Here is a 26449-nt window from a genome sequence, read left to right as displayed (position 1 = left end):
CTCCAAAGATGGTCGATTGTGTTCAAGTCCGGGCTCTGGCTGGGCCACTCAAGGACATTCAGAGACTTGTCCCAAAGCCATTCCTGCATTGTCTTGGCTGTGTGCTTATGGTTGTTGTCCTGTTGGAAGGTGAACCTTCGCCCCAGTCTGAGGTCCTGAGCGCTCTGGAGAAGGTTTTCATCAAGGATCTCTCTGTACTTTGCACCGTTCATTTTTCCTCAATCCTGACTAGTCTCCCAGTCCCTGCCACTGAAAAACATCCCCACAGCATGATGCTGCCACCACGATTCACTGTAGGGATGGTGCCAGGTTACCTCCAGACATGACGCTTGGCATTCAGACCAAAGAGTTCAATCTTGGTTTCATCAAACGAGATAATCTTGTTTCCCATCGTCTGAGAGTCCTTTAGGTGCCTTTTGGCAAACGCCAAGCGGGTTGGCCTGTGCCTTCTCCTGAGGAGGGGTTTCCGTCTGGCCACTCTACCATAAAGGCCTAATTGGTGGAGTGCTGCAGCTCTAGCAAGAGTCCATCTGGTGGTTCCAAACTTCTTTCATTTAAGAATGATGGAGGCCACTGTGTTCTTGGAGATCTTCAATGTCTCAGACATTTTTTGGTACCCTTCCCCAGATCTGTTCCTCGACACAATCCTGTCTCTGAGCTCCACATACAATTCCTTTAACCTAAGGGCTTGGTTTTTGCTCTGAAATGCACTCAACTGTGGGACCTTATATAGACAGGTACAGTTGAAGTTGGAAGTTTACATACACCTTAGCCAAATACATTTAAACTCAGTTTTTCACAATTCCTGACATTTAATAAAATTCCCTGTCTTAGGTCAGGATCACCACTTTATTTTAAGAATGTGAAATGTCAGAATAATAGCAGAGCGAATGATTTATTTCAGCTTTTATTTTTTCATAACATTCCCAGAGGGACAGAAATGTACATACACTCAATTAGTATTTGGTAGCATGCATTTAAATTGTTTAACTTGGGTCAAACGTTTTGGGTAGCCTTCCACAAGCGTCCCACAATAAGTTTGGTGAATTTTGGCCCATTCCTCCTGACAGAGCTTGTGTAACTGAGTCAGGTTTGTAGGCCTCCTTGCTCGCACACGCTTTTTCAGTTCTGCCCACAAATTCTCTATAGGATTGAGGTCAGAGCTTTGTGATGGCCACTCTAATAGCTTGACGTTGGTTGTCCTTAAGCCATTTTGCCACAACTTTGGAAGTATGCTTGGGGTCATTGTCCATTTGGAAGACCCATTTGCGACCAAGCTTTAACATCCTGACTGATGTCTTGAGATGTTGCTTCAATATATCCACATAATTTTTCATCCTCATGATGCCATCTATTTTGTGAAGAGCACCAGTCCCTCCTACAGCAAAGCACCCCCACAACATGATGCTGCAACACCTGTGCTTCACGGTTGGGATGGTGTTCTTCGGCTTGCAAGCGTCCCCCTTTTTCCTCCAAACATAACGATAGTCATTATGGCCAAACAGTTCTATTTTTGTTGCATTCGACCAGAGGACATTTCTCCAAAAGTACGATCTTTGTCGTGTAGTTCCAAACCATAGTCTGGCTTTTTTATGGCGGTTTTGGAGCAGCGGCTTCTTCCTTGCTGAGCGGCCTTTCAGGTTATGTCAATATAGGACTCATTTTACTGTGGATATTGTTATGTCCGTTGTTGGAATGAGACCAAGGTGCAGCGTGGTAAGCGTACATCTTTCTTTTATTAGATGAACACCAACAAAACTAAATTACAAAAACCGAACATAACATTCTGCAGGCTTCACAGCAGCTATACAAAAACAAGATCCCACAATCACAGGTGGGAAAAAGGGCTGCCTAAGTATGATCCCCAATCAGAGACAACGATAAACAGCTGCCTCTGATTGGGAACCCTACTAGGCCAACAAAGAAATAGAAACATAGATATGCCCAACCAAGTCACACACTGACCTAACAAAATAGAGAATAAAAAAGGCTCTCTAAGGTCAGGGCGTGACAGATATCGATACTTTTGTACCTGTTTCCTCCAGCATCTTCACACGGTCCTTTGCTGTTGTTCTGGGATTGGTTTGCACTTTCGCACCAAAGTACGTTCATCTCTAGGAGACAGAACGCGTCTCCTTCCTGAGCAGTATGACAGCTGAGTGGTCCCATGGTGTTTATACTTGCGTACTATTGTTTGTACAGATGAACGCGGTACCTTCAGGCATTTGGAAATTGCTCCCAAGGATGAACCAGACTTGTGGAGGTCTACAATATTTTTCTGAGGTCTTGGCTGATTTATTTTGATTTTCCCATGATGTCAAGCAAAGAAGCACTGAGTTTGAAGGTAGGCCTTGAAATACATCCACAAGTACACCTCCAATTGACTCAAATAATGTCAACTAGCCTATCAGAAGCTTCTAAAACCATGCCATCATTTTCTGGAATTTTCCAAGCTGTTTAAAGGCACAGTCAACTTAGCGTATGTAAACTTATGACCCACTGGAATTGTGATACAGTGAATTATAAGTGAATAATCTGTCTGTAAACAATTGTTGGAGAAATTGTTGTCATGCACAAAGTAGATGTCCTAACCAACTTGCCAAAACCATAGTTTGTTAACAAGAAATTTGTGGAGTGGTTGGAAAAACAAGTTTTAATGACTCCAACCTAAGTGTATGTAAATTTCCGACTTCAACTGTATGTGCCTTTTCCTAATCATGTCCAATCAATTGAATTTACCACAGACGGAGTCCAATCAAGTTGTAGAAACATCTCAAGGATGATCAATGGAAACAGGATGCACCTGAGCTCAATTTCGAGTCTAATAGCAAAGGGTCTGAGTGCTTATGTATCACGATCGTCGTAATAATTGGACCAAGGCGCAGCTTGAGTAGCGTTCCACATCTTTATTATAATGTGAAACTTAACAAAATACAAAAAACAATAAATGAACAAACGAAGCATGAAGACAATGAAGTGCAAAAAGGCACCTACACAAAAACAAGATTCCACAAACACAGGTGGGAAAAATAACTACTTAAATATGATCCCCAATTAGAGACAACGATTACCAGCTGCCTCTAATTGGGAATCATACAAATCACCAACATAGAAATAATAACCTAGAACCCCACATAGAAATAATAAACTAGAATACCCCCCCAGTCACTCCCTGACCTACTTCACCATAGAGAAACAATGGCTCTATGGTCAGGGCGTGACAGTACCCCCCGCCAAAGGTGCGGACTCCGGCCGCAAAACCTGAAACCAAATAGGGAGGGTAGGGGGGGTGATTAGTGTCAGTGGCGGCTCTGGTGCAGGACGAAGTACCCGCACATCCCGCGGATCCGCCAGCATCGGGGGCGGCTCTGGATTGGGACGAAGAACCCGCTCAGCTCGCGGATCCACCATCCTTGGTGGTGGCTCTGGTGCGGGCCGAAGAAACCGCTCATCCCGCGGATCCAGCCATGGACTCAGGCTGAACACTGTGCCTGGACTGGATCTCGATGCCGTGGAAGGCTCCTGCCATGGAGCGGGACTGGACACCGGGTTTGGAAGCTCCGGACCGTTGACCTTTGCCGAAGGTTATGACCTGTTGACCGTCGCCCGGAGGCTCCGGACCGGGAACTGTCGCCGGAAGCTCTGGACTGTGAAGGCGCACTGGAGGCCTGGTGCGTGGAGCTGGCATAGGACGTACTGGGCTGTGGAGGCGCACTGGAGACCTGGTGCGTGGAGCTGGCACAGGACGTACTGGGCTGTGGAGGCGCACTGGAGACCTGGTACGTAGACCGGCATCAATGGTACCGGTTCGATGACACACTTCGCACGGTGAGTGCGAGGAGCTGGCACAAGACGTACTGGGCTGTGGAGGCGCACTGGAGACCTGGTGCGTAGAACCGGCATCAATGGTACCGGTTCGATGACACACCTCGCACGGCAAGTGCGGGGAGCTGGCACAGGACGCACTGGACTGGGGACACGTATTTCAGGGCGAGTGCGAGGAGGGGACACAGGACGTACCGGACTGGGGAGGCGCACTGGAGGCCTGATGCGTGGGACCGGCACAAGTTGCACCGGACTGGTGACACGCTCCTCCAAACGTCTGCGTTGCCGCATACTCTTCGCCAACTCCATTCTCCGGTATCCCTCCTCGCACTGTTCCGTTGACTCCCAGGCGGGCTCTGGTACTCTCCTTGGGTCGACCGACCACCTCTCTATCTCCTCCCAGGTTGTCACTGGCTCACTCCCCGGCTCCGCCGACCACCCCGTGTGCCCCCCCCAAAAAAACATTTGGGTTGTCTTTTGGGCTGTCTTTGTGGCCGCGAACCCCGGCGTCGTCGCTGTCCTCCCTTTTCTCCCTGCATCTGCTTCCACGGAATGCTTTCGTGTCCTGACATGATCTCCTCCCAAGTCCAGGATATTTTGTCCTCGATCTCCTCGTAAGTCCAGGATGCCATCACCTCCTGGGCACCCTGCTTGGTCCTGTTGTGGTGGGATCTTCTGTCACGATCGTCATAATAATTGGACCAAGGTGCAGCGTGAGTAGCGTTCCACAGCTTTATTATAATGTGAAACTTAACAAAAAACAATAAATGAACAAACGAAATGTGAAGACAGTGAAGTGCAAAAACGCACCTACACAAAAACAAGATCCCACAAACACAGGTGGGAAAAATAACTACTTAAATATGATCCCCAATTAGAGACAATGATTACCAGCTGCCTCTAATTGGGAATCATACAAATCACCAACATTGAAATAATAACCTAGAACCCCACATAGAAACAATAAACTAGAATACCCCCCAGTCACGCCCTGACCTACTTCACCATAGAGAAACAATGGCTCTCTATGATCAGGGCGTGACATTATGTAAATAAGGTATTTCTGTTATTTATTTATTTTTTATATAAATTTGCAAACATTTCTAAAAACCTGCATTCGCTTTGTCATTATAGGGTATTTTGTGTAGATTGATCAAATAAATGTCATCTATTTTAGAATAAGGCTGTAACGTAACAAAATGTGGAAAAAGTCAATGGGTCTGAATACTTTCCCGAATGCACTGTATGTACTGTATATGAAAGGAGAATATAGTGGTTATATCCAACTAGGACTAGGTGGCCTGTAGTAGCATGTCTGTACCTCAAACTTCTTGAGTTCTTCCTTGGCTACTGTGTACAGTACTCCTGAAGAGTTGGGTAGAGCAGCGGTCTTCTCTGAGGTCACTAGCCACTCCTCAAAATGCATAAAGTCTTCTAAGAACTTCTGCCATAAACGCCATGTCTCTTCAATCCTTACAAGTTAAAACGATATGGACAGCTTAAGTTGTGGTGAGAGCCTATATCACAAGTACATGTTTCCAAATATACCAAACCAAGAATTACATTACTGCACTTGTTGATAGTCTTGAAAGTAAAAATTCTGACTTCTTTAGAAACTACAGCGCCTAAATACTAAATTTAGCGTGTCTCTTACTTGAGCCTCCTCTCCATGGACAGGGCACAGACGTTCCTCCAGCGGCGGTCCAGGTTCCTGGTGGTCTGCTGGATGGAATCACACTCTGTGTCCGTGGTACAGACGTCACAGTCGTGTAACAACACCTCACACAGGTTCAACGCAGACGCCACACCTGTGCTGTGCTTCTCTATGTCACGCTGAAGCTCCTGGGTGGACGGAGAGAAAGACGGAAGGATGTTATCTTACGTTACAGAAAGAGGATGTTGATCTTAATCTTTTTTAGAATCAAGAAGCCTACTAAGACTTTTCAATAAGCCTACCTCTATTGTACTGTCTATAAGCCTGTCTCCTAGGAACTAAACAGGGATCAATAAAATATCAACATAAACAACTGTTATTGATTATGTAGCTGTATCAGTGGCGGCCCACTTTTTGGAAGCGAACCACTCGATTTCGCCCCTACGTTATATCGACATAGAACAGGTCACCCTCCCTAGGAGAGGGGGTGACCTTGACAATTTATTGTTAAAACGAGAGGCTGCCTGGATCTTTAACTTAAAAACCTTTGCTCCCTTTGGTCTCGACGTAGACTTTGATCTGAAGCCATTCTTGTGATTATTGTGATTTTGCAATTCATTGTAAATGTTTGTAGGCCTATGTAGTCAAATTCTATATATTATCATATGCTATTCATTCATATGTTCTTCTTATATCTGAGAATTAACCAATGATATCAGGCCACACCCGGCCATGATTACAGACATCTGTGTGTGTTCTTTAACAATTTATAAACTAGTGACCCGCAGTGTTTGTCATTATACCTTGATGAAGACAGCTTGTCTGTCGAAACGTTGGTTATTAGGTTATTCAATTATTGCATCTGAGCTCCTAGAGTGTGCGGCTCTTCCTTTTCTTTTTCAAGTATCAATAGCTATACCAGGGGGAGTACGCTACAATGTGTTTCAAAGTACCCACAGCCCACTGATGAGGTAGCCTGGTGTTCCCAGGTCTGTTTGTAATGTCTTACCAACTGCTACAGATGTACAGTAGGATCTAATTTGATCACTCTTTTGATGCTAGGAATGTTCCTGTACAGTAGGAAATGAGAACTTGTAGTGTGTTCAAGGTTCAAAAAGGCTTCTAAAGTCTATAATTTACACCCTAAAATGTCAGACTTAATTTGCCCTAATGAAAAATGTATCAACCCCTACAAAAATGTATAACAAAAATGAATAACAATCCACATAATAATTGACATTTGCTGTTGCTGCAGAATTATTTTCCTGCTGTAGAAATCTGTCTCAAATGAAGTTACTACATCTGTATGACCGTTGCACTGACAATGACTATAGGAGTTGGTGAGACAACATAAACAGACCACCAGGCTACTGACACAGTATTTACCTGCTGCAGGTCCAGTTTCCGCTGTATCTCCTGGGAGTCACAGGTGTCGTATAGGATGGGTCTGGACAGTTCAGTCTCTATGTGGGTCAGCCAGGACCGCAGACTAATCATGTTCTTATCCAGCTGCTGCACTGCCACCAGAGTCTCCCTCAGCTTCTTCAATCTGCCAGTGGGATACATAATAGTTGTTTTAGAAAAACATACACACCGCAGTAGATTCCTGGTGATAAAGCACCTAAAGACAATTAATAAACAATTAACAACGTCATTAAATCGCTTCTTTCCACTCATTGTTTTTATTTAATTTAACCAAGAAGTCACATTGAATACAGATTGTGCCAAGTACTGTACACTGAGAAAGCCAGAGTGTTTCTGACAGCCAAGAAAAAGGTTGCATCAAAGCAAACATTAATGCCAATGGCCCTTTGGGACACAAGTGTGTGTACAGTGTATCCATGTACTTCCTTTCCCACACACACACAGCCGTAGTATCCTTACCTGGCTCCGATGAGGTCCAGCAGGTGTTGCCAGCGCTCGCCCACCATGCTGAGTTTGTGTTCTATCTCAGATGCCTTGGTCTCATGGCTGGCCTTGGAAAGTCTCTCCCCCAGCTGGTACAGCTGCTGCTTGTTCTCCTGAGACACCGCTATCTCCTCATAGTAGTCCTGAGAGAGGAGGGATAAATACACTTTAGAGCGGTTTGAGTACAGCGGAAATACAGTAGTCAGACCCGGTGGAAAACTAATGTTATATTTGGAATGAAATATTATTGAAAGAGCGATCAACTGCCACAACAAATTATAACACAAGCCTGTATTCCTAGAGTAGAGTAGATCAAAGTAGAGTGTAACAGAGTACAGTAGAGTATAACAGAGTAGATTACAATAGAGTACTGTAGATCAGAGTAGAGTATAACAGAGTAGAGTACAGTAGATCAGAGTAGAGTACAGTAGTACAGTTCAATGGGATATCTGTCTAAAACTAAAACATGAATGCAAAGTTATGTATACTGTAGGTTAAGTTTCTGTTGGTGTTTACCTTGCGTAGCTTCTCGATCATCTCCTCAATTCTGACGTCTCCGTTCTGGGAGACCTTGCTCTCCATTTGGGTAAGCCAATCACAGAGCTCCCTGTTCTTCTCCTTAAATACAGCCCACTCATTCAGCTTCTCACCCACCTGCTGCTGCCGCAGGGATAGCTATGGAGCGCGAGAGACAGCAAGACAGATACGTGGAAACTCACACGTTGTAAATACATATACTCATTTATGAGTAATTCACCATGGTAAGGATAATTGTTAGCTGCACAGATAAATAAAAAACTTTTCCCCATAAAAAATAAACATACACAACTACCGGTACTAGGTGATATGCATAGATTTAGCAGAACCGCAATGAAGAGGTAATGCAGCAGTAGATGTCTAGAGGTGTTGCTTGAAGTAATAGATCTAGCACAGTGTTTCCTGTCACTATCTGATCTCTGGTCAACATACTCATATACAACACTGGATGTTGTTTGAAGGGGAGGCATCCTGCACTGTTTTGTATTGAGGTTTCTCTCTACCTCAGACTTAGTTACACGCATGCCCCTTTCCCACATTTGCATACGGCCCAGTGCAGAGCCTGGATGCCAGATCTGTTTCTGCTCTCTTGCAACTAGGTGAAACATCTGTTGATGCGCCCTTAAGCAAGGCACTTAACCATAGTTGCTCTGGATAAGTGTCTGCTAAATGACTAAAATTCCACAATTTAGTCAGTGCAAGCCTGAAAGATTTACCCTGGTCCTACTGTATGTAGTGGAGCATGGGACCACATGTCATTACAACTTAAAATGACTGCTCTAGTCTCTGTTGCCAGACTGATGACACGCCACCTACAGATGCTGTATCTTAATTTGATCATCCTGTTGCTGAAGGAATTTTCCTGCACATCAAGAAATGCAAACTTGTAGTGCATTCGAGGTATAAAAAGGCTTCTAAAGTTTGTAATCTCCACTTGAAAATGTCAGACTTGATTGTATCAACCCCTATAAAAAAATGATTGTTAATTATAATTCACATAACAATATACATTTCCTTTTGCTGCAGGATTATTGTCCTGTTGTGTGGAACCATTTCAAATTAAGATACAGGATCTGTATTGTGTCAGAGACTGCTTCTCCTCACATGAACATATATTTATTTGTATGTGTGTTGATTTGATACAGAGAAATAGACATGAAAGGTAGGAGAGAGAGTGCTGAAAGAGCAGTGGGCTGGATTCAAACCGTGCTGCCATGCTGGCAGCAGTACACTGTACAGCAACATATTCAACAGCCATACAGTACCTGGTGACAGATCTCCTCCCACTGGCGGTGCAGCAGCTCCATGCGTTCCTGAAGAACAGACAGATCCTCAGCACTGATGTAGCTAGACAGGGACTCCCTCAGCACCGTCAGATGGGCTAGGTCTTCTGTCCAGCCGTCAAACGTCTTCTCCAAGTCCTGGTCATGGGAGAAGAGAATGTTATCAGCTACTTTCGTTGACCTAAAGCAGGTTTATTCTTAGCCGTAATGACCTTAGCAGATGCAGAACACCTTGGTTTGGAGGCATATTTAACTGATGTAATTACAGAAAAACTCAATTGGCACCTCAATGGGTTTAATCTTATTACATCATGACATTCCTTCAACATTCCCCACGGATGTCAGGAGCTGTTTACTGCTCTCTCCAGTACTGAACATGTGATAGACATAATAGGTACACTACAGTTCAAAAGTTTGGGGTCACTTAGAAATGTCCTTGTTTTTCAAAGAAAAGTACATTTTTTGTCCATTAAAATAACATCAAATTGATCAGAAATACAATGTAGACAGGTATTTATGATGTTGTAAATAATGTTGTAAATGACTATTGTAGCTGGAAACGGCAGATTTTTTTATGGAATATCTATATAGGCGTACAGAGGCCCATTATCAGCAACTATCACTCCTGTGTTCCAATGGCATGCTGTGTTAGCTAATCCAAGTTTAGCATTTTAAAAGGCTAATTGATCATTAGAAAACCCTTTTGCAATTATGTTAGCACAGCTGAAAACTGTTGTTCTGATTAAAGAAGCATTAAAACGGGCCTTCTTTAGACTAGTTGAGTATCTGGAGCATCAACATCTGTGGGTTCGATTACAGGCTCAAAATGGCCAGAAACAAAGACCTTTCTTCTGAATCTCATCAGTCTATTCTTATTCTGAGAAATGAAGGCTATTCCATGCGAGAAATTGCCAAGAAACTGAAGATCTCATACAATGCTGTGGACTACTCCCTTCACAGAACAGCGCAAACTGGCACTAACCAGAATAGAATGAGGAGTGTGAGGCCCCGGTGCACAACTGAACAAGAGGACAAGTACATTAGAGTGTCTAGTTTGAGAAACAGAAGCCTCACAAGTACCCAACTGGCAGCTTCATTAAATAGTACCTGCAAAACACCAGTCTCAACGTCAACAGTAAAGAGGCGACTCTGGGATGCTGGCCTTCTAGGCAGAGTTCCTCTGTCCAGTGTCTGTGTTCTTTGCCAATTTTAATCTTTTCCTTTTATTGGCCAGTCTGAGATATGGCTTTTTCTTTGCAACTCTGCCTAGAAGGCCAGCATCCCGGAGTCGCCTCTTCACTATTGATGTTGAGACTGGTGTTTTGCGGGTACTATTTAATGAAGCTGCCAGTTGAGGACGTTTCTAAGTGACCCCACTTTTGAACGGTAGTGTAGGTCATTGTAGTGACAGGCTGCTGTGATCAGCAGATTAAGTGTACATTCTTTTGTCTATATTCTGTCTGTGTATTCTGCTTATTGTAAGGCGATGTCAGCACCACTTCACCAGTTCAAATTCACGGTACATGTAAATGTACTTGGCGGATAAAGGTGATTCTGAGTGAAGGAAAAACATGGTACTATTCTCTTGTATTTTGTCAATTGTGTGCATGCATGGCACCATTGCGAAAGAGACCTTGGTCTCATGGATAGAGCTTGGTCTCCCTGTTAAATTAAAGGCAAAATAAACACAAATAAAATGTATTATGTTAGATGGTATATGCGTCACTTCAGTATGTGTCTCCATGAGCGGTATTGAGCAGGTTGCAGATCTAAAGTTACCGTGCATCGCATCTGTTCAGCTTGCAAGTCCTCGTGGTGATTAGGGAGGGGCTGAGAGAACTGCCGTTTGAACTCCCTCAGCTTCTCCAGAGAACCCTCGATGCCTCTCTCACATGTCTCCCAGTCCTGTAGATGACATACAGGCACAATGTGTCACCACGTTATTGTGTTCACAATTAGGTATCAATCAATCAATACATCAATAAATCAATCAAAGGTACAGCTAAAGGTGTGTTCAAAGGAACAGCTAAAGGTGTGTTTAAAGGTACAGCTAAAGGTGTGTTTAAAGGTACAGCTAAAGGTGTGTTTAAAGGTACAGCTAAAGGTGTGTTTAAAGGTACAGCTAAAGGTGTGTTTAAAGGTACAGCTAAAGGTGTGTTTAAAGGTACAGCTAAAGGTGTGTTTAAAGGTACAGCTAAAGGTGTGTTTAAAGGTACAGCTAAAGGTGTGTTTAAAGGTACAGCTAAAGGTGTGTTTAAAGGTACAGCTAAAGGTGTGTTTAAAGGTACAGCTAAAGGTGTGTTTAAAGGTACAGCTAAAGGTGTGTTTAAAGGTACAGCTAAAGGTGTGTTTAAAGGTACAGCTAAAGGTACAGCTAAAGGTGTGTTTAAAGGTACAGCTAAAGGTGTGTTTAAAGGTACAATATGTAACTGTTTGTGGTGACCTGACCAAATTCACATAGAAATGTGAGTTATAGATCTGTTATTGTCATTGAAAGCAAGTAAGAAGTTCTAGATCTGTTCTATGTGTGGTTTTACACACTAGCTTCAAACAGCTGAAAATACAATATTTTTGGTTACTTGAAATATATTTCACAGAGTTTTACAATGATTCTCTACTCTACACTTTGCTTGTTTTGTCACATAAACTGAAATTAGGCAAACTATTAGAATTTTAACAACCAGGAAAAGGTATGCTTAAAGGTACAGCTAAAGGTATGTTTAAAGGTACAGCTAGAGGTGTGTTTAAAGGTACAGTTTGGTGCAGTGTACCTTCATCAGGTTGTCCAGCTCACGTCTCTGTTCCTCCAGGCAGATGGTGGCGTGTCTCCAGCGGTCCTGGATGTCTGTGACCTCTCCCTGCAGAGATACCTCTACCCTGCTGTCTGCAGATAGGAGCAGCTGCTTCCCAGCTTCTACTGTCAGGATGTAAGAGCCTTGCTGTCGCTGTAGGACCTTCTCCTTTATCTGGGATAACAGGGGATACTGGAAAGTCAGCACATAGCATTAACACTGACCCTAACCATCCACCGTCAGGATGTTAGAGCCCTGCTGCCGCTGTAGGACCTTCTCTTTCAGCTGGAGGAACACAGAGGCAGGACAGTTAGAACGTAATCCTGACCCTAACTCAGTGATATTTAAATGTTTTCAGCAGGGACCCTATTTTTTTTGCCAGAATTTCTGGCGACCCCACCCTGGCCGAAATCTAATGACACACCCTTAAAACACATTTCAATTTTACATGAACAAATAACCTTCAATTCATTACATTTACTGACTTTGAATATCACTGCCCTGCTGCCCCTACAGAACCTTACCCTTCAACTGGGATAACAGAGACATAGGAATATCAGAATAATTACAGCATAACCCTGACCCTAACTCTAACCCTTATCAATGGCTCTATGGTGATAGCAAACAATAAAGGTGATAGGTGTCAGCCTTGCCTTGTTCCTCGGTACAGCTGAAAGGGTGAGGATATTGCCATTTGAGGATAAGTACAATACTGTTATGCATTAAATATCTCTCCATCTCCAAAGTCATATTTGTGCAGGGTGAAAAAAGGTAGTCCCATTCGACACAGTCGTCGGAGAGAGTGAGTTTTGGTATAAATAGTCAAACATTTTATATCACCAAGAAGAAGGTAGCTAGCTAGGGTCAAGAGGTCATCAGAGTCAGTTGAGCCTAAAATACCTGAACTGCGTCCAGCATGGATCTGGCCTGCTGCAGGGGTACGGGCACCCCAGCCAGTAGGGCCTCGGCGGGGTGTGAGACCTCCACTAGCCATTTCCTCAGCTTCTCTGACATATCCCTGTAACGTTGCCACTGGCGGATCAGGCTGTCGATGACACCCTGCCTTTGCTGGGCGCGACGCACCACGCCCTGCCACTGGTTACTCAACAGCGACAACTTCAGGTTGAATTCATCCCTGCAGGAGAGAGAGGACATTTACAGTAAGATAAGGAATGGATTAGATGGATATACTGTACACCAGGGTTTCCCAAACTAGGTCCTGGGGCCTTCTCTGGGTGGACTTTTTGTTTTTTGCCCTAGCACTACACAGCTGATTAAAATAATCCACTCATCATCAAGGTTTGATTATGAACCCTGGAACCTGCTGTAGAGGACTCATACAAAGCAGACAAGGATGATCACGTTTCTACTAAGGTACTCATCTACAGCTTTGTGAATGATACGAGCCAAGTATACGTCAAGATAAGTCAAGTTATTTTAAGTGCATCATATGAGTGTCATGATATGTGTATCAACACACTTTACAAAATGAGGCAGTGTACTGTACCTGTCATCCACCTGTCCCTGAGCCAGCATCCTCTGGCCATCACTGATTATAGAGTGGAGGATCTGCTGACGGCTGAACATCTCAGCCTGAAATAGCTGTGGAGAAAACACATTCAGATTTCAGATCAGAGTAAGAGCATCTTGGGAAGTGACATAACAGTAATTATTGCATTATAGCAGTCATGATGACTCTATGGAATCCAGATGTCCCAAATCCCAGCACGCAAAACTGGTTGAAATGTAATTATCCCTTTAACTGCAGTGGGCTAAATCAGGGTCACATAGTCTTAAACAAATCTACTTTGAAACCAAAGTATACACCTCACACACACATGGTTATGGGCTTTAAAAAAAGAAGATACCTGTACCATGTCAGATATAGAGTTGAAATGTATTACATTTGGAGTTTGCATTACAGAACTGTACTTTATATGGAGCACAGAAGACTGAAATATAACAAAACCGTTTGACATAGAAACACAGGATTATCAGTGTTGACATTTTTTTAAATTCATAATAAAATTATGAAAAATATGAATAACATTCCACCCATGGGGCCACTAGAAGGAGATTTGGTCATTTGACTGCAGGAAAGGGCTACAACCAGATCACAACCAGAACTGGTTCAGAACCAATTTGTAAGTCGCTCTGGATAAGAGCATCTGCTAAATGACTTAAATGTAAATGTAAATGTAGTTGTAATCTGGGATGACGTCATCATTTCCCCCTGGGTTATGTTTCTAGTAGGACATTCTCCACCTACTTTGTGCGCTCTCTGCTGCTCCGTCAGCCTCTCGTAGTTCCCAGAGATCTCCACGGCCAGCTTCTCCTCTGTCTGTACCAGGAACTCCATCCATGTCTCACACTTCTCCAGGAACGTCTGCTGCTGCAGCAGGAATGACTGCAGTTTGCTGAGGAGAGACCAAAAACCGAAAATATCAGACCCAAAAACCAAGTAATTGAAATAACTCAGGGCCCGATTCAGAGTTGAAATAAGGGGCGCAATTCGGACTTTCGCTTAAATCATTAATTGACGTCAATGGGAGACAAAATTCTAGTTAAGCACACAGTCAAAATACCTGCCCAATGTCATCAAAATATTTACTGAGCCAACCTTAATCTCTTTGAAAAAAGTTTTTGAAGTTATTTCATGTGATTAAAGTTTTTCATGAACTTCAGCTTTCGGCCTTACCTGAATCTCTCAGTGGTTTGGGCGTTGGCTGCAGACCAGCTACGGTTAAGGTTCTGCATGCGTTTGATCTCAGTGTCGTTGAGAGGAAGCCTGTAGCCCAGCTCGTTGAGACGCTCCAGGTCATGAGCCATGCTACTGAATCTCAAGATCTGTCTCTGTAGGGGGAACAGCACAGAACAGCAGTCTCTCAGTAACATCAACACTTGCTTAAGACACTGCCTCTTTCTCAATTGTCTAAAAATCCATCCTCTCCTTGTTTTCTCTCCTTCATTGCTCTGATATGAAAGAACGGACCATGTAAAGGTTAGCCTAATGAGTTTCCACCATATTGTTTTCACCTGCCAAGTCTTTTCCAATCAGTGAAGATGAGAAAAGGAAACAAGGAAATGAATTGAGAAATCAGTCATATAAAGTATTGTGGCTAGATACTGTAGATCACAGTGACTTACCTTGAGTTCCTCCATTCGGTCCTGGATGATGGACAGGTCAGAAGAACCGTTGGGATCCTGGACCTTCAAAGCCTCTTCTCCCTCCACCATCCAGCGACCTAAGGAACCCAGCTGTTCATTGAAGGTCTCATAGTCCTGGACTCCCATCTGCAGGACAACAAGAGATGTATTTATACAATTATCCTTTATTATATCCCATTAAGATATACATACATTGTTCAAGGGATCCCTGGTCAAAAGGCATGAACCAATGGCCAATGAAGCAACTGAAAAGTACATTCTTTAGAAGATCTCAGTAGCATGAGGTTACACTAACGTCTCAAGGTCTTTGGGATCATAGAGTAAGCAACTGGTAAAATATATCAGGTGAATCTAGTCCTATATTCCCCCTGTACCTGTAGTGTAGTGAGCTGTCTGCTGAGGGCCTGCTCCACAGTGACCAGGCGCTGGGTCAGAGAGAGGTGGTCTGACTGGACGGCAGACGCCGCGGAGGTGTCCACCTGTTGCTTCAGCTGATCTCCTAGCTCCTGAATAACCTGTAGAGATGCCTTCACTGGAGCCTGGGAACGAAGCAACTCCTGGAGAAACACCACCATACACCAACACAGAACATATCTATCATCACAAAGTAATATGACCAAATGTCATTTAGTTTTCTGACAAGGATCATTGTTGACCGAAAGCTTAGCGAATTAAACCCTGAAACGTACATCTGATTCAAGTGTTCCAACACTTCTTTTCATAGTAGGCCATATAAGCAAAAAGGCCTTAATAGGAGATGACAGTATATAGCTCCGTGCTGAGTCCTGTGCGTGTGTAAAACGGTCAATCCAACACCGTTACTACTCACGCTGCAGTCTTGGATCCAGGTGGAGACCTCCTCGTCTGTGATGTCCTTGGTGCAGGCGGTCTCCAGGAGTCGGTCAGCCTGCTCCTCTTGTAGCTGGACACTGGAGCTGCTCTTTCCATACAGCTCCTTGTAGTGCTGCCACAGCTGTAGCAGGGCTTTACTGCTCCTCAGACGCTCTGAGATCTCTTCCAGAAGACTGCTCCACCTGGACACAACATACATTGATGATCCACATCTTGGATCAATGGATCATGGATCAATAAAATCTTATTGTTGTTGGATCAACTGATCATGGATGAGGCTGTTCCACCTGAGCACAACACAGGTGGTTTGGAATGATGATCACATGACCTTGCCTGAGACCTGAAGACTTAAAAGTCATGGTTCTCACCCACTCATGGACTGTTTGAAGATATGCCCCCATTGTGGTCTTAAAGTGATTCAAATAAACAAACAAACCTAGCGTTGACATCCTTCAGGGTTTTGTTGAGGGAGTCGGACACAGACGGGTGGCACTCATTCAGCAGCTGGTGTGTCACAGAGCCAAACTTCCTCAGACTGCCCTCCTGCTTCTCCAATTCCTCCTGTAGGCTCTACACAACACAAGTCACAAACGCATTAGCCCAAATTTCTCCTGAAGTGTGCACTCCTCCACTCTCCCTCAAAGATGTAGAAGTGTTGGGTTACAGGGTAGACAAAAAGACATTTGTAAAAGCCTGTGATGCCTGTTCATACTGGTATTACCTGGAGACTCTCCACCTGGAGCTGTACAGCCTCCAGGGAGCCGGTGAGGAGGCGGAAACGGGACACAGAGTACCTCCCCTCCATCAGGTAGCCATTCATCTCCTCTGAGGACAACTTGTACAGACTCCACTGGTCCAGCACTGACACGAGGCTGATCTTCAGCTGGCCGATCTGGCGTGGAGCAGAGACGGAGTAGAACAATAAGGTTTACACTTAAAAAGTAGTCCACGGAGCTTAATACATTTTTCAGTCGTGTTTAGTGCTCTTCTGCAACAGGGGATCATCATAGTGAGTGAAGGGTAGTTATAATGGGGCAGTAGCTGAGTGTCCGGTTATAGGTGGGTATGGGGTACTTAGTGGGTTACATCTGTGATTATCACACCTCTCATACAACTCACAGACCAATAATACATTATTTACACTCCACAAAATAGCTCCGCCTACCAGGTGGTCCAGGTTAGCCCAGGTGTGATTGACAGCTTGGAGCGTCTCCATGACGACAGCGCAGGCCTCGTCGGTCTTGTTCTGGATGAGGGCACAGGCCTGCTCCTCCACCCGCTCCACCTCACTCTCCTTCTCCTTCACCTTCTCCTCCATCTCCTGCAGAAGCAGTGGAAAGACAGAGCAGAGCAACTACTTATTTACTGTAGTAGTTAAACTACTATCAGGGAGCAGAGAGCAGTTACAATCAACATCACAAAGATCAAGATTCTTAATTTAAAAAAATGCACAACCAAATTGAAACCCAAAGACATAATATACTGTAAATGTGCAAAAACAAGATGAGATTTATCTAATAAATCAATACAAAGTGCAGCGAATGTTCCTACCTGGCAGTCATTGAGAGCGTTCTGTACGGAGGTTAGGTCCTCTATCCTGGGTTTCCTCTTCAGTCTCTCCTCCTGAGTGAGCAGCCAGGTCTTCAGGCCCTGTATGTTGTTCTCATAGTTCAACCAGGCCTCCAGCAGAGTCTCCAGGAACTGGACCTGACCACGCAACACAGCACAGAGTCACATTATGTACTGAGACAATGAAATAATCCCTGAAACACATAACAGGCTTTGTTTGATCATAAGGCTTTGTCTGTCTCTAGCTGCTCAGAGCGCATAAGAGATTTAGTTCTGGGTACCAAGCTTACATCATCAATTATATAATACAATGAAAGCAGATTAATTCTACATTGACATGATTCAAAGAGCCACACAGTGAATGAGATGTCATACATAAAAATATGCTTTAATATGAGATTATTTTTTTTTTTATATGATTGTGGTGTAATAGCCAGGGGTTTAAGTTGAACCATGCTCTGGAATACCCATAATGCATCAGGTTACATGTATGTTTATTCTCTTATGCGTGATCTTGCTGCATAACTAATTTCCCGCTCTAACAAATAAAGTTGAAAGTAGACATTTTAAGTTGAGGTTGAAAGCGGTTTGTTTTCTCTCTCACCCTCTCCGTGATGAGTCCCTGTAGTAACTGCCAGCGTCGGTTCATGACTCCCAGCTTCTCGGCAAAGTCTGTCTGGTCGCTGCGCCTGCTCTCCACATCCTGATCACTGATCTGGAGCACAGACTGGTTCACAAAGTCCACCGTCAGCTGCTTACAGCGCACATCAACTCTGAAGCCCTGGGGAAGGAGAGAGAGAGAGAGAGAGAGAGAGAGAGAGAGAGAGAGAGAGAGAGAGAGAGAGAGAGACCGGGGAGAAGAAGAAGAAGGATAATGTAAAGGAGAAGAAGAAGATTACTTTATTGTCCAACAGACATTTGTATTCTCCTTTATCTATTAGAGTGAGTATAAAGAGTGTAATTAATGGCGGAGTCATTCATTATCCCCTATTCTCGTGAAAATGTAAAATAGGTAGTCTATTTAACCAGAAAACACTTGAAATATATATGGAATATTGTAGTCTCAGCCCAGCTAGCACATAACGTTCTGAGAACTATATGCTTCTTAGAGCTTGGTGAGAGCGTGGTTGTCCTATGGTTATTTTGCATACAACCTTCCTACAACATTCTGAGAATGATGTATGATAGTTGCTTATCTTTGGAACATTTTCAGCACATTTAAGGAACTTGACCATAAAAATTTAATTTTCTTAGTAATTCATGGCTACATTTAATACATTTTTTGGTAATGTTCTAAGAACGTTCTCCAAATGGTTTGACATTGGGAGTGTTCTTAAATAGTTCCAAGAATGTTAAGAAACAGCGTTCTTCTGTGGGAATTTTAGTACTTCAGCATAACGTTCCCTATAGGTTTCCACATGGTTCTATTTAAGTTCATGTTCTCAGAACGTTCAGAGAACATTAAGAAACAATGTTCTTCAGTGGGAATTTCAGTAAGTTTTCTGCAGGTTTCCTCACGGTTCTACTTAAAGTCATGTTTTCAGAACATTAAGAAAACTTTCCATAAAAACCTCAAGAAAACATTAGTAACATTCAAAGAACGCTCTAAGAATGTTATTTAAAAACATACATTTCGTTATCAGCATCAACAAAACTCTCTCTAGCCTCTATCTTGTTAAGTGTGTTCAGGTGTGTTGGCCACGCCCACTAATTGGCGACACCTGATCTTAATGAGTGCTTGTTTCCTTTGAAATGGGGTCTGTTCGAATAGACTAAAATGAACAGCTTTGTATTAGTAAAAAAAACATGGCATAATAGCTCCATCTTGGTGGTGCAGTGGACTAATTCCATGGATAGAGAACAGAAGATCATAGGGTTGAATCTCACTGACACTGTGGCACAATAAATTTAAAAAAAAGTGTTTTCATGATTAATGCAGAAGCAAATTCATTTCCATGTGTGCTTGGCGTTCAAAACTGTTAACCCAAACTAAGCTAGCAGTGTTATTAAAAGTCTTATTGAAACATTCAGTGAAAGTTTTAAGGAAGTAATTCAAAAACCTCCAAGTAACCTTAACATGTTGTTCAAAAACATTCACAACATTTAGAGAATGTTCTCAGAATATTACCTTCAAATAACCTATAATTTCCATACTCAGAACATTAATAAACCCCCCTAGGAAAACTTTCAGGGAACCATAGTAAAATTAACCTCAGTGCAACCTAAAAATGTACAGTCCCAGAACAGGCAAAATAATCACTTCCATTCTCAGAACGTTTAAAAAACGTTCTGTTTTGCCGTTAAGGAAACTTATGGCTTCGTTCTCAGAACCAATGAGAAACCAAAACGGTACGTTTCCACAACTTCCAAGGAACCAAATGTGCTAGCTGTAAGTTCTGTTCCTTACCTTGTATTTCTGTAGATAGTCCTGGATGACAGTCGACCCCACTGCTCCTTTCAGGTTCTCCTCGTCCTCTCCAATCACATTCTCCATCAGAGACATCCAGTTGACCAGCTCAGAGATGGCATGCCTAGAGGCCAACTTCTCCATTTGTAACTGAGGAAAAGAAACGGGCTAATAAACAACTGCTCGTCAAACATCTCATTCCAAAATCATGGGCATTAATATGGAGTTGGTCCCCCATTGCTGCTTTAACAGCCTCCACTCTTCTGGGAAGGCTTTCCACTAGATTTTGGAACATTGCTGCGGGGACTTGCTTCTATTCAGCCACAAGAGCATTAGTGAGGTCGGCACTGATGTTGGGTGATTAGGCCTGTCTCGCAGTCAGTGTTCCAATCCATCTCAAAGGTATTCGATGGGGTTGAGGTCAGGCCAGTCAAGTTCTTCCACACCAATCTCGACAAACCATTTCTGTATGGACCTTGTTTCTGCACGGGGGCATTGTCATGCTGAAACAGGAAAGGGCCTTCCCCAAACTGTTGCCACAAAGTTTAAAATCGTTTAAAATGTAATTGTATGCTGTAGCATTAAGATTTCCCTTCACTGGAACTTGAAGCTTTACACTACTCCAGCTTTACACTATTCCAGCCGACGCTTGGCATTGCGAATGGCGATTTTAGGCTCGGCCATGGAAACCCACTTCTTGAAGCTCCTGATGAATTAGTTATTGTGCTGGTGTTGGTTCCAGCAGAGTCTCCAGGAACTGGACATGACCACGCAACACAGCACAGAGTCAACCGAGGACATGATTTTTACACGCTGCACGCTTCAGCCCTGGATGGTTCTGTGAGCTTGTGTGGCCTACCACTTCGCGGCTGAGCCATTGTTGCTCCTAGACGTTTCCACATTACAATAACAGCACCTATAGTTGACTGGGGTAGCTCTAGCAGGGCAGAAATTTGACGAACTGACTAGTTGGAAAAGTGGCATCCTATGACGGTGCCAAGTTGAAAGTCACTGAGCTCTTCAGTAATGCCATTCTACTGCCAATGTTCGTCTATGAAGATTGCATGGCTGTGTGCTCAGTTTTATACACCTGTCAGCAACAGGTGTGGATGCGTGTGAGCAGCTTGGTCAACTGCGTGTGTGTGTGTGTGTGTGTGTGTGTGTGTGTGTGTGTGTGTGTGTGTGTGTGTGTGTGTGTGTGTGTGTGTGTGTGTGTGTGTGTGTGTGTGTGTGTGTGTGGCAGATAAGCCTGTGTTAGTACCTGGTGTAGCTTCTCCTGCACACCTGGGATGAGTGTGAGTAGTTGGGTCCACTCTGAGTCTATGCGGGCCAGGTCAGACCGCAGGGCTGCAGTTCCAACCCTCTTCAGTCTCAGTAGCTGGTTGCCCTCAGTCAGCACAGAATTCTTCAGAGATGAACGCGACTCCACCTCTTTACAGAAGACCTGTGAACAGAGAATAGTATAACAGTCAGTTTCACATTGAATATCAGGCTGTGTATACAGTTGGTTCCGGATGATGGTTCTCAAACCCCTTATGCCTAAACTTAACCCTTACTCTAACCCCTCTAACCCTAACCCTACTCTTCACCTCTAACGTTAACCATTTGATCCAGATCTGCCAGTCGAATATCCACTTCCTCTAAGGTATCACCCACTATTTTGACATGTTGACTCACCAGGAAGGCAGAGAGAAGGTCCCTGCGGGTCTCCATCTCCTGTGGAACTACGGCTGCCTGATTGTTCCAGAAGTCCAGACGTTCTAGAGCAGACTGCAGCCAGCCAATCAGCTCTGACGACTCCTTCTGATACCTGGGCATCACATGGAGACAAACAGGCTTAGTGGGTGATATTCAACCCCCCCAACATATTCACAGCACATACAGTACAGACCTGGGTTCAAGTAGTAGCTAAAGTATTAGAAAGAAAATGAATACTATTTGAACCCATGTCTACATCACATCCAGTACACAGTACACCCTAAACAATATCCCTTGGGGTTCAGCCCTGACCTGGTCCAATATTTGAGGATGGCCTCCAGTCTCTGCAGCTCCTTGTTGACCTTGGTAGTGTTGCTGAGCCAGTGTTCCCCTAGCACTGCGAGCTTTGTGTCCAGGCCAGGACAGCACACAGACAGCTGCAGCCTCTTCCCCTCCTCCAGCACCTGGCTCAGCTTGTGCTGGTGCTCCATCAGTCTGCCCTTCAGACTCTATGGAGAGAAGGAAGTAAACCAAGATGGGGGACATGAATGAAATAAATTGTGTTATCACTTTATTGTACAGTATTCTTTCTGGTATTTATTAGGAAAATCGTGACTAAGATGATGACGCCACTGTAAATTGTCAGCTCAAACGTTACACACAGTATACGAAAGGGCCAATGGTTTTGTGTAATAACTGCATAACATTGTATAACATGGTGATAGTGACCTACTATACCTGATAGAGTGAACTCCTCTCAGTGAGGCTCTCCTCTGTCTCCTCCACCAGGCCCCCTGTGGGGATGCTACCCTCCACTGCCTCCAACTGCATACACAGAGCCTGGTAGTCCGGCACCAGACGGCTCCAAGTCTGAAAACACACGTATAGAGGCAAGTATAAGTATAACTCATGAAAAAAGAACAATTCCGTTATACTTGGGTTACACATATACCGAACCGTAATGTGCTGGCCTGGATATTTTCTTTTCACATTGTCCTTTCCAGCATGGTTACATCAACTCTGGCAGATGCGTAACCAGGCCAGCACAGTAGTGTGAAAAAGGTATTCCACCGATTTAAGTATGATAGTACATATACTACTACTACAGTACATATAGTACTACTACTACAACACATATACTAATACTACAGTATATATAGTACTAGTACAGTACATATAGTACTAGTACAGTACATATAGTCCTATTACAGTACATATAGTACTACTACTACTACAGTACAACACTACTACTACTACAGTACATATAGTACAACACTACTACTACTACAGTACATATGAACTCAGCAAAAAAAGAAACATCCCTTTTTCACGACCATGTCTTTCAAAGATAATTCGTAAAAATCCAAATAACTTCACAGATCTTCATAACAAGCATGGGCTCAGTTGGTAGAGCATGGTGTTTGCAACGCCAGCATGGTGTGTGCAACGCCAGGGTTGTGGGTTCGATTCCCACGGGGGGCCAGTACAAAAAATGCATGAAATGAAATGAAATGTATGCATTCACTACTGTAAGTCGCACTGCATAAGAGCGTCTGCTAAAATGACTAAAAATGTTATTTTTTTAAATGAATGAACATGCACCTGTGGAACAGCTTACAGACGGTAGGCAATTAAGGCCACAGTTATGAAAACTTAGGACACTAAAGAGGCTGACTCTACTGACTCTGAAAAACACAGAAAGAAACATGCCCAGGGTCCCTCCTCATCTGCGTGAACGAGCCTTAGGCATGCTGCAAGGAGGCATGAGGACTGCAGATGTGGCCAGGGCAATAAATTGCTATGTCTGTACTGTGAGACGCCTAAGACAGCGCTAAAGGGAGACAGGACAGACAGCTGATCGTCCTCGCAGAGGCAGACCACGTGTAACAACACCTGCACAGGATCGGTACATCCGAACATCACACCTGCGGGACAGGTACAGGATGGCAACAACAACTGCCTGAGTTACACCAGGAACGCACAATCCCTTAATCAGTGCTCAGACATCATCAGACATCACCGGCAACAACGTCGCCTATTGGCACAAACCCACCGTAGCTGAACCAGACAGAACTGGCAAAAAGTGCTCTTCACTGACGAGTCGCGGTTTTGTCTCACCAGGGGTGATGGTCGGATTTGCATTTATCGTCGAAGGAATGAGCGTTACACCGAGGCCTGTACTCTGGAGCGGCATTGATTTGGAGGTGGAGGGACCGTCATGGTCTGGGGCGGTGTGTCACAGCATCATCGGACTGAGCTTGTTGTCATTGCAGGCAATCTCAACGCTGTGTGTTACAGGGAAGACATCCTCCTCCCTCATGTGTTACCCTTCCTGCAGGCTCATCCTGACATGACCCTCCAGCATGACAATGCCACCAGCCATACTGCTCGTTCTGTGCGTGATTTCCTGCAAGACAGGAATGTCAGTGTTCTGCCATGGCCAGCGAAGAGCCCGGACCTCAATCCCATTGAGAACGTCTGGGACCTGTTGGATCGGAGGGTGAGGGCTAGGGCCATTCCCCCCAGAAATGTCCGGGAACTTGCAGGTGCCTTGGTGGAAGAGTGGGGTAACATCTCACAACAAGAACCACGATGAGGAGATGCACTGCAGTACTTAATGCAGCTGGTGGCCACACCAGATACTGACTGTTACTTTTGACCACCCCTTTGTCTGTGGAACTTGTTCAGTTTATTTCTCAGTTGTTGAATTTTGTTATGTTCATACAAATATTTACACATTAAGTTTGCTGAAAATAAATGCAGTTGACAGTGAGAGGACATTTCTTTATTTGCTGAGTTTAGTACTACTACAACTCCCCTACCTCCAGTATGTACTCCAGCTCCACCCCTCTCCTGTGGGCCTGTTTGAGGACTCCCTGGGCCAGGGTCAGTATCTCCTCCAGAGCCTGCTTCTCTCTGGGAACCACCAGGCCACTGATCTTCCTGAAGAACGTCTCCGTCAGGATCATGTGGGACTCCAGACCCTGGAAGAACTCCTGGAGAGAGAAAAACACTCTTGAGCAATACTGCAATGAAGATGGCGTTAAATAGGCTACCCCGAGGCAGCCATCTTTCTTGGAGCAGAGGTTACGGTCATTGCCTTTGGTCATGGTGACCAAAGTTTGAGTTTGAGCTGCGCTCAGGGAATTTGCACTATTCACACAGAATTCCTAAAATTCTGTAGTCTTGAATTGCTTTTTGACTTATAGTAAAATACTTTGATGTATTTTATTGATTGTATTATTCAAATTATTGTAAATCTACTTCTATGGAAGGTTAAAGTCTACCTTGTGTTTGTCAAGGAGAATCTGAACTTCCTCCACAGAGCTGGCGATGACCCTCTGGTCGCCGGCCATCTTGTCTTGAGCAGTGTCCATCAGGTCAGCCAGGTCCTGCAGAGCCCGCTCATATTGCCCCTTCAGAGCCATGTTCTGGTTCAGGCTGCTACGCCGCGAGCCCACCGTCATCACCAACTCCTCATAGGCATCCTGTAGATGAGGAGAAGGAGAAGAAGAAGAAGAAGAAGGAGGCGGAAAAGACATACAGATATAATATGATTAATTCATGTTTATGCAGTGTTTGTGTAAACATACATTGGTGAATAATTTTGTGTTTGTGTCTGTGTGTCTGTCTGTGTGTATTTTTTTGTGTGTGAACTGTCTGTATGGAGAGGTCAGATACCTGTAGCTTGAGCATCTCATTGGTGGACATCTGTTCTGCCTGTAGTTCTGTTCCTCTTGTTTTCAGCTGGGTGATTCTCTGCTCAAACTCTCTCAAACCCTCCTCAGCCTCAGCTATGACCTACCAGACAAAACCAATACTGGTTAGCATTTTATAAAATGTATTTTTGTTATTTTTTATAATAAGAGCAGGAAGAACTTAAAGAGAGGAAATTAAAGCCTGCAGTTATAATGCATTGTAAGACTTGTCATGAGCACGTATGACCCCCTTATGTCTCACCTCAAGCTGTTTGGATCCTGGTCTGTCCGTGGCTCCAGCCAACGTCTGAAGGATCTGACACTTGGTGTCGGTTAAATCAGCAAGGAGAAGCTGTGACTCCATCTGCATTAACCAATACATGATCAACTCAATGCATTGCTTATACAGAGATACAGTACGATAGTAATATAACACTTAATGACAGTTTCCTGGACCCAGCTTAAGGCCATTCCTGGACTTAAAACCATTTTCAACAAGCAAGCGTTTTAGTCCAAGAATAGGCTTGATCTGAGTCCAGAAACTGTCTCAAAAGGGGACAAGTACACCAGATGTACAGTAGCCTAACCTGTTAGTCTGTGGCTAAGTTTCTGCATAATAGTACAATGACTAGAGACAAGTATACCACATGTACATATACAGTATCGTAACCATGGACTATGATCCTAACATACCTGATAGTAAGTGAGTTCCTGCATCCTAGTCCTCATGTGTTCACAGCGTCGCTCCAGGGCAGAGTCCAGAGTTTGCAACCTCTCTGTCAGACAGTCCAGTGCGTCCTCTAACAGGACCTGGTCCTCCACACACAGCCCTGTAGGTTGGCCTAGGAGACCCCGACTGTGGCTCACCTCCCCAGTCACCTCACTGACATCCTTCCCTAAGGCCTGGAGGAAACAGCGATGACAGAATCACCAAACATCCCTGGCACCAGGTGAAACACAGGAATGGAGGAAGACTTTGAAGGAGTCTTTATTTTCTCCCTAAACCTTCCCCTTGGCCCAATACAGAAGCTCCACCACTACACTGCTTATATCTATAC

At 44.0% G+C, this 26449-nt stretch overlaps 1 protein-coding gene across 5 annotated transcripts in view; it reads right to left on the bottom strand.

Moving 5' to 3' along the window:
* LOC106611323 (nesprin-1) overlaps positions 1 to 26449 on the bottom strand; it is a 139081-nt gene that overhangs the window by 15601 nt on the left and 97031 nt on the right. For all 5 annotated transcript variants that reach the window (XM_082955773.1, XM_082955771.1, XM_082955769.1 and 2 more), the window contains 30 exons: positions 26085 to 26294; positions 25654 to 25755; positions 25375 to 25494; positions 24981 to 25181; positions 24516 to 24689; positions 22432 to 22563; positions 22006 to 22202; positions 21673 to 21805; positions 21257 to 21439; positions 19996 to 20145; positions 18193 to 18369; positions 17571 to 17726; positions 17185 to 17340; positions 16741 to 16911; positions 16456 to 16589; positions 15997 to 16201; positions 15542 to 15724; positions 15147 to 15293; positions 14698 to 14852; positions 14269 to 14416; positions 13507 to 13601; positions 12900 to 13134; positions 11979 to 12173; positions 10987 to 11112; positions 9190 to 9345; positions 7904 to 8062; positions 7364 to 7530; positions 6866 to 7028; positions 5480 to 5667; positions 5147 to 5297 (listed from right to left, as the gene is read on the bottom strand). In XM_082955773.1, coding sequence (XP_082811899.1) covers positions 5147 to 5297; positions 5480 to 5667; positions 6866 to 7028; positions 7364 to 7530; positions 7904 to 8062; positions 9190 to 9345; positions 10987 to 11112; positions 11979 to 12173; positions 12900 to 13134; positions 13507 to 13601; positions 14269 to 14416; positions 14698 to 14852; positions 15147 to 15293; positions 15542 to 15724; positions 15997 to 16201; positions 16456 to 16589; positions 16741 to 16911; positions 17185 to 17340; positions 17571 to 17726; positions 18193 to 18369; positions 19996 to 20145; positions 21257 to 21439; positions 21673 to 21805; positions 22006 to 22202; positions 22432 to 22563; positions 24516 to 24689; positions 24981 to 25181; positions 25375 to 25494; positions 25654 to 25755; positions 26085 to 26294 — 4869 coding nt within the window. The remainder of the gene's footprint in view (positions 1 to 5146; positions 5298 to 5479; positions 5668 to 6865; positions 7029 to 7363; positions 7531 to 7903; positions 8063 to 9189; positions 9346 to 10986; positions 11113 to 11978; positions 12174 to 12899; positions 13135 to 13506; positions 13602 to 14268; positions 14417 to 14697; positions 14853 to 15146; positions 15294 to 15541; positions 15725 to 15996; positions 16202 to 16455; positions 16590 to 16740; positions 16912 to 17184; positions 17341 to 17570; positions 17727 to 18192; positions 18370 to 19995; positions 20146 to 21256; positions 21440 to 21672; positions 21806 to 22005; positions 22203 to 22431; positions 22564 to 24515; positions 24690 to 24980; positions 25182 to 25374; positions 25495 to 25653; positions 25756 to 26084; positions 26295 to 26449) is intronic.

This window comes from Salmo salar, chromosome 09, assembly GCF_965601325.2.
Source record: "Salmo salar chromosome 09, fSalSal1, whole genome shotgun sequence".
Classification (NCBI taxonomy): domain Eukaryota; kingdom Metazoa; phylum Chordata; class Actinopteri; order Salmoniformes; family Salmonidae; genus Salmo; species Salmo salar.
This window is presented reverse-complemented; position numbering and strand designations above follow the sequence as displayed.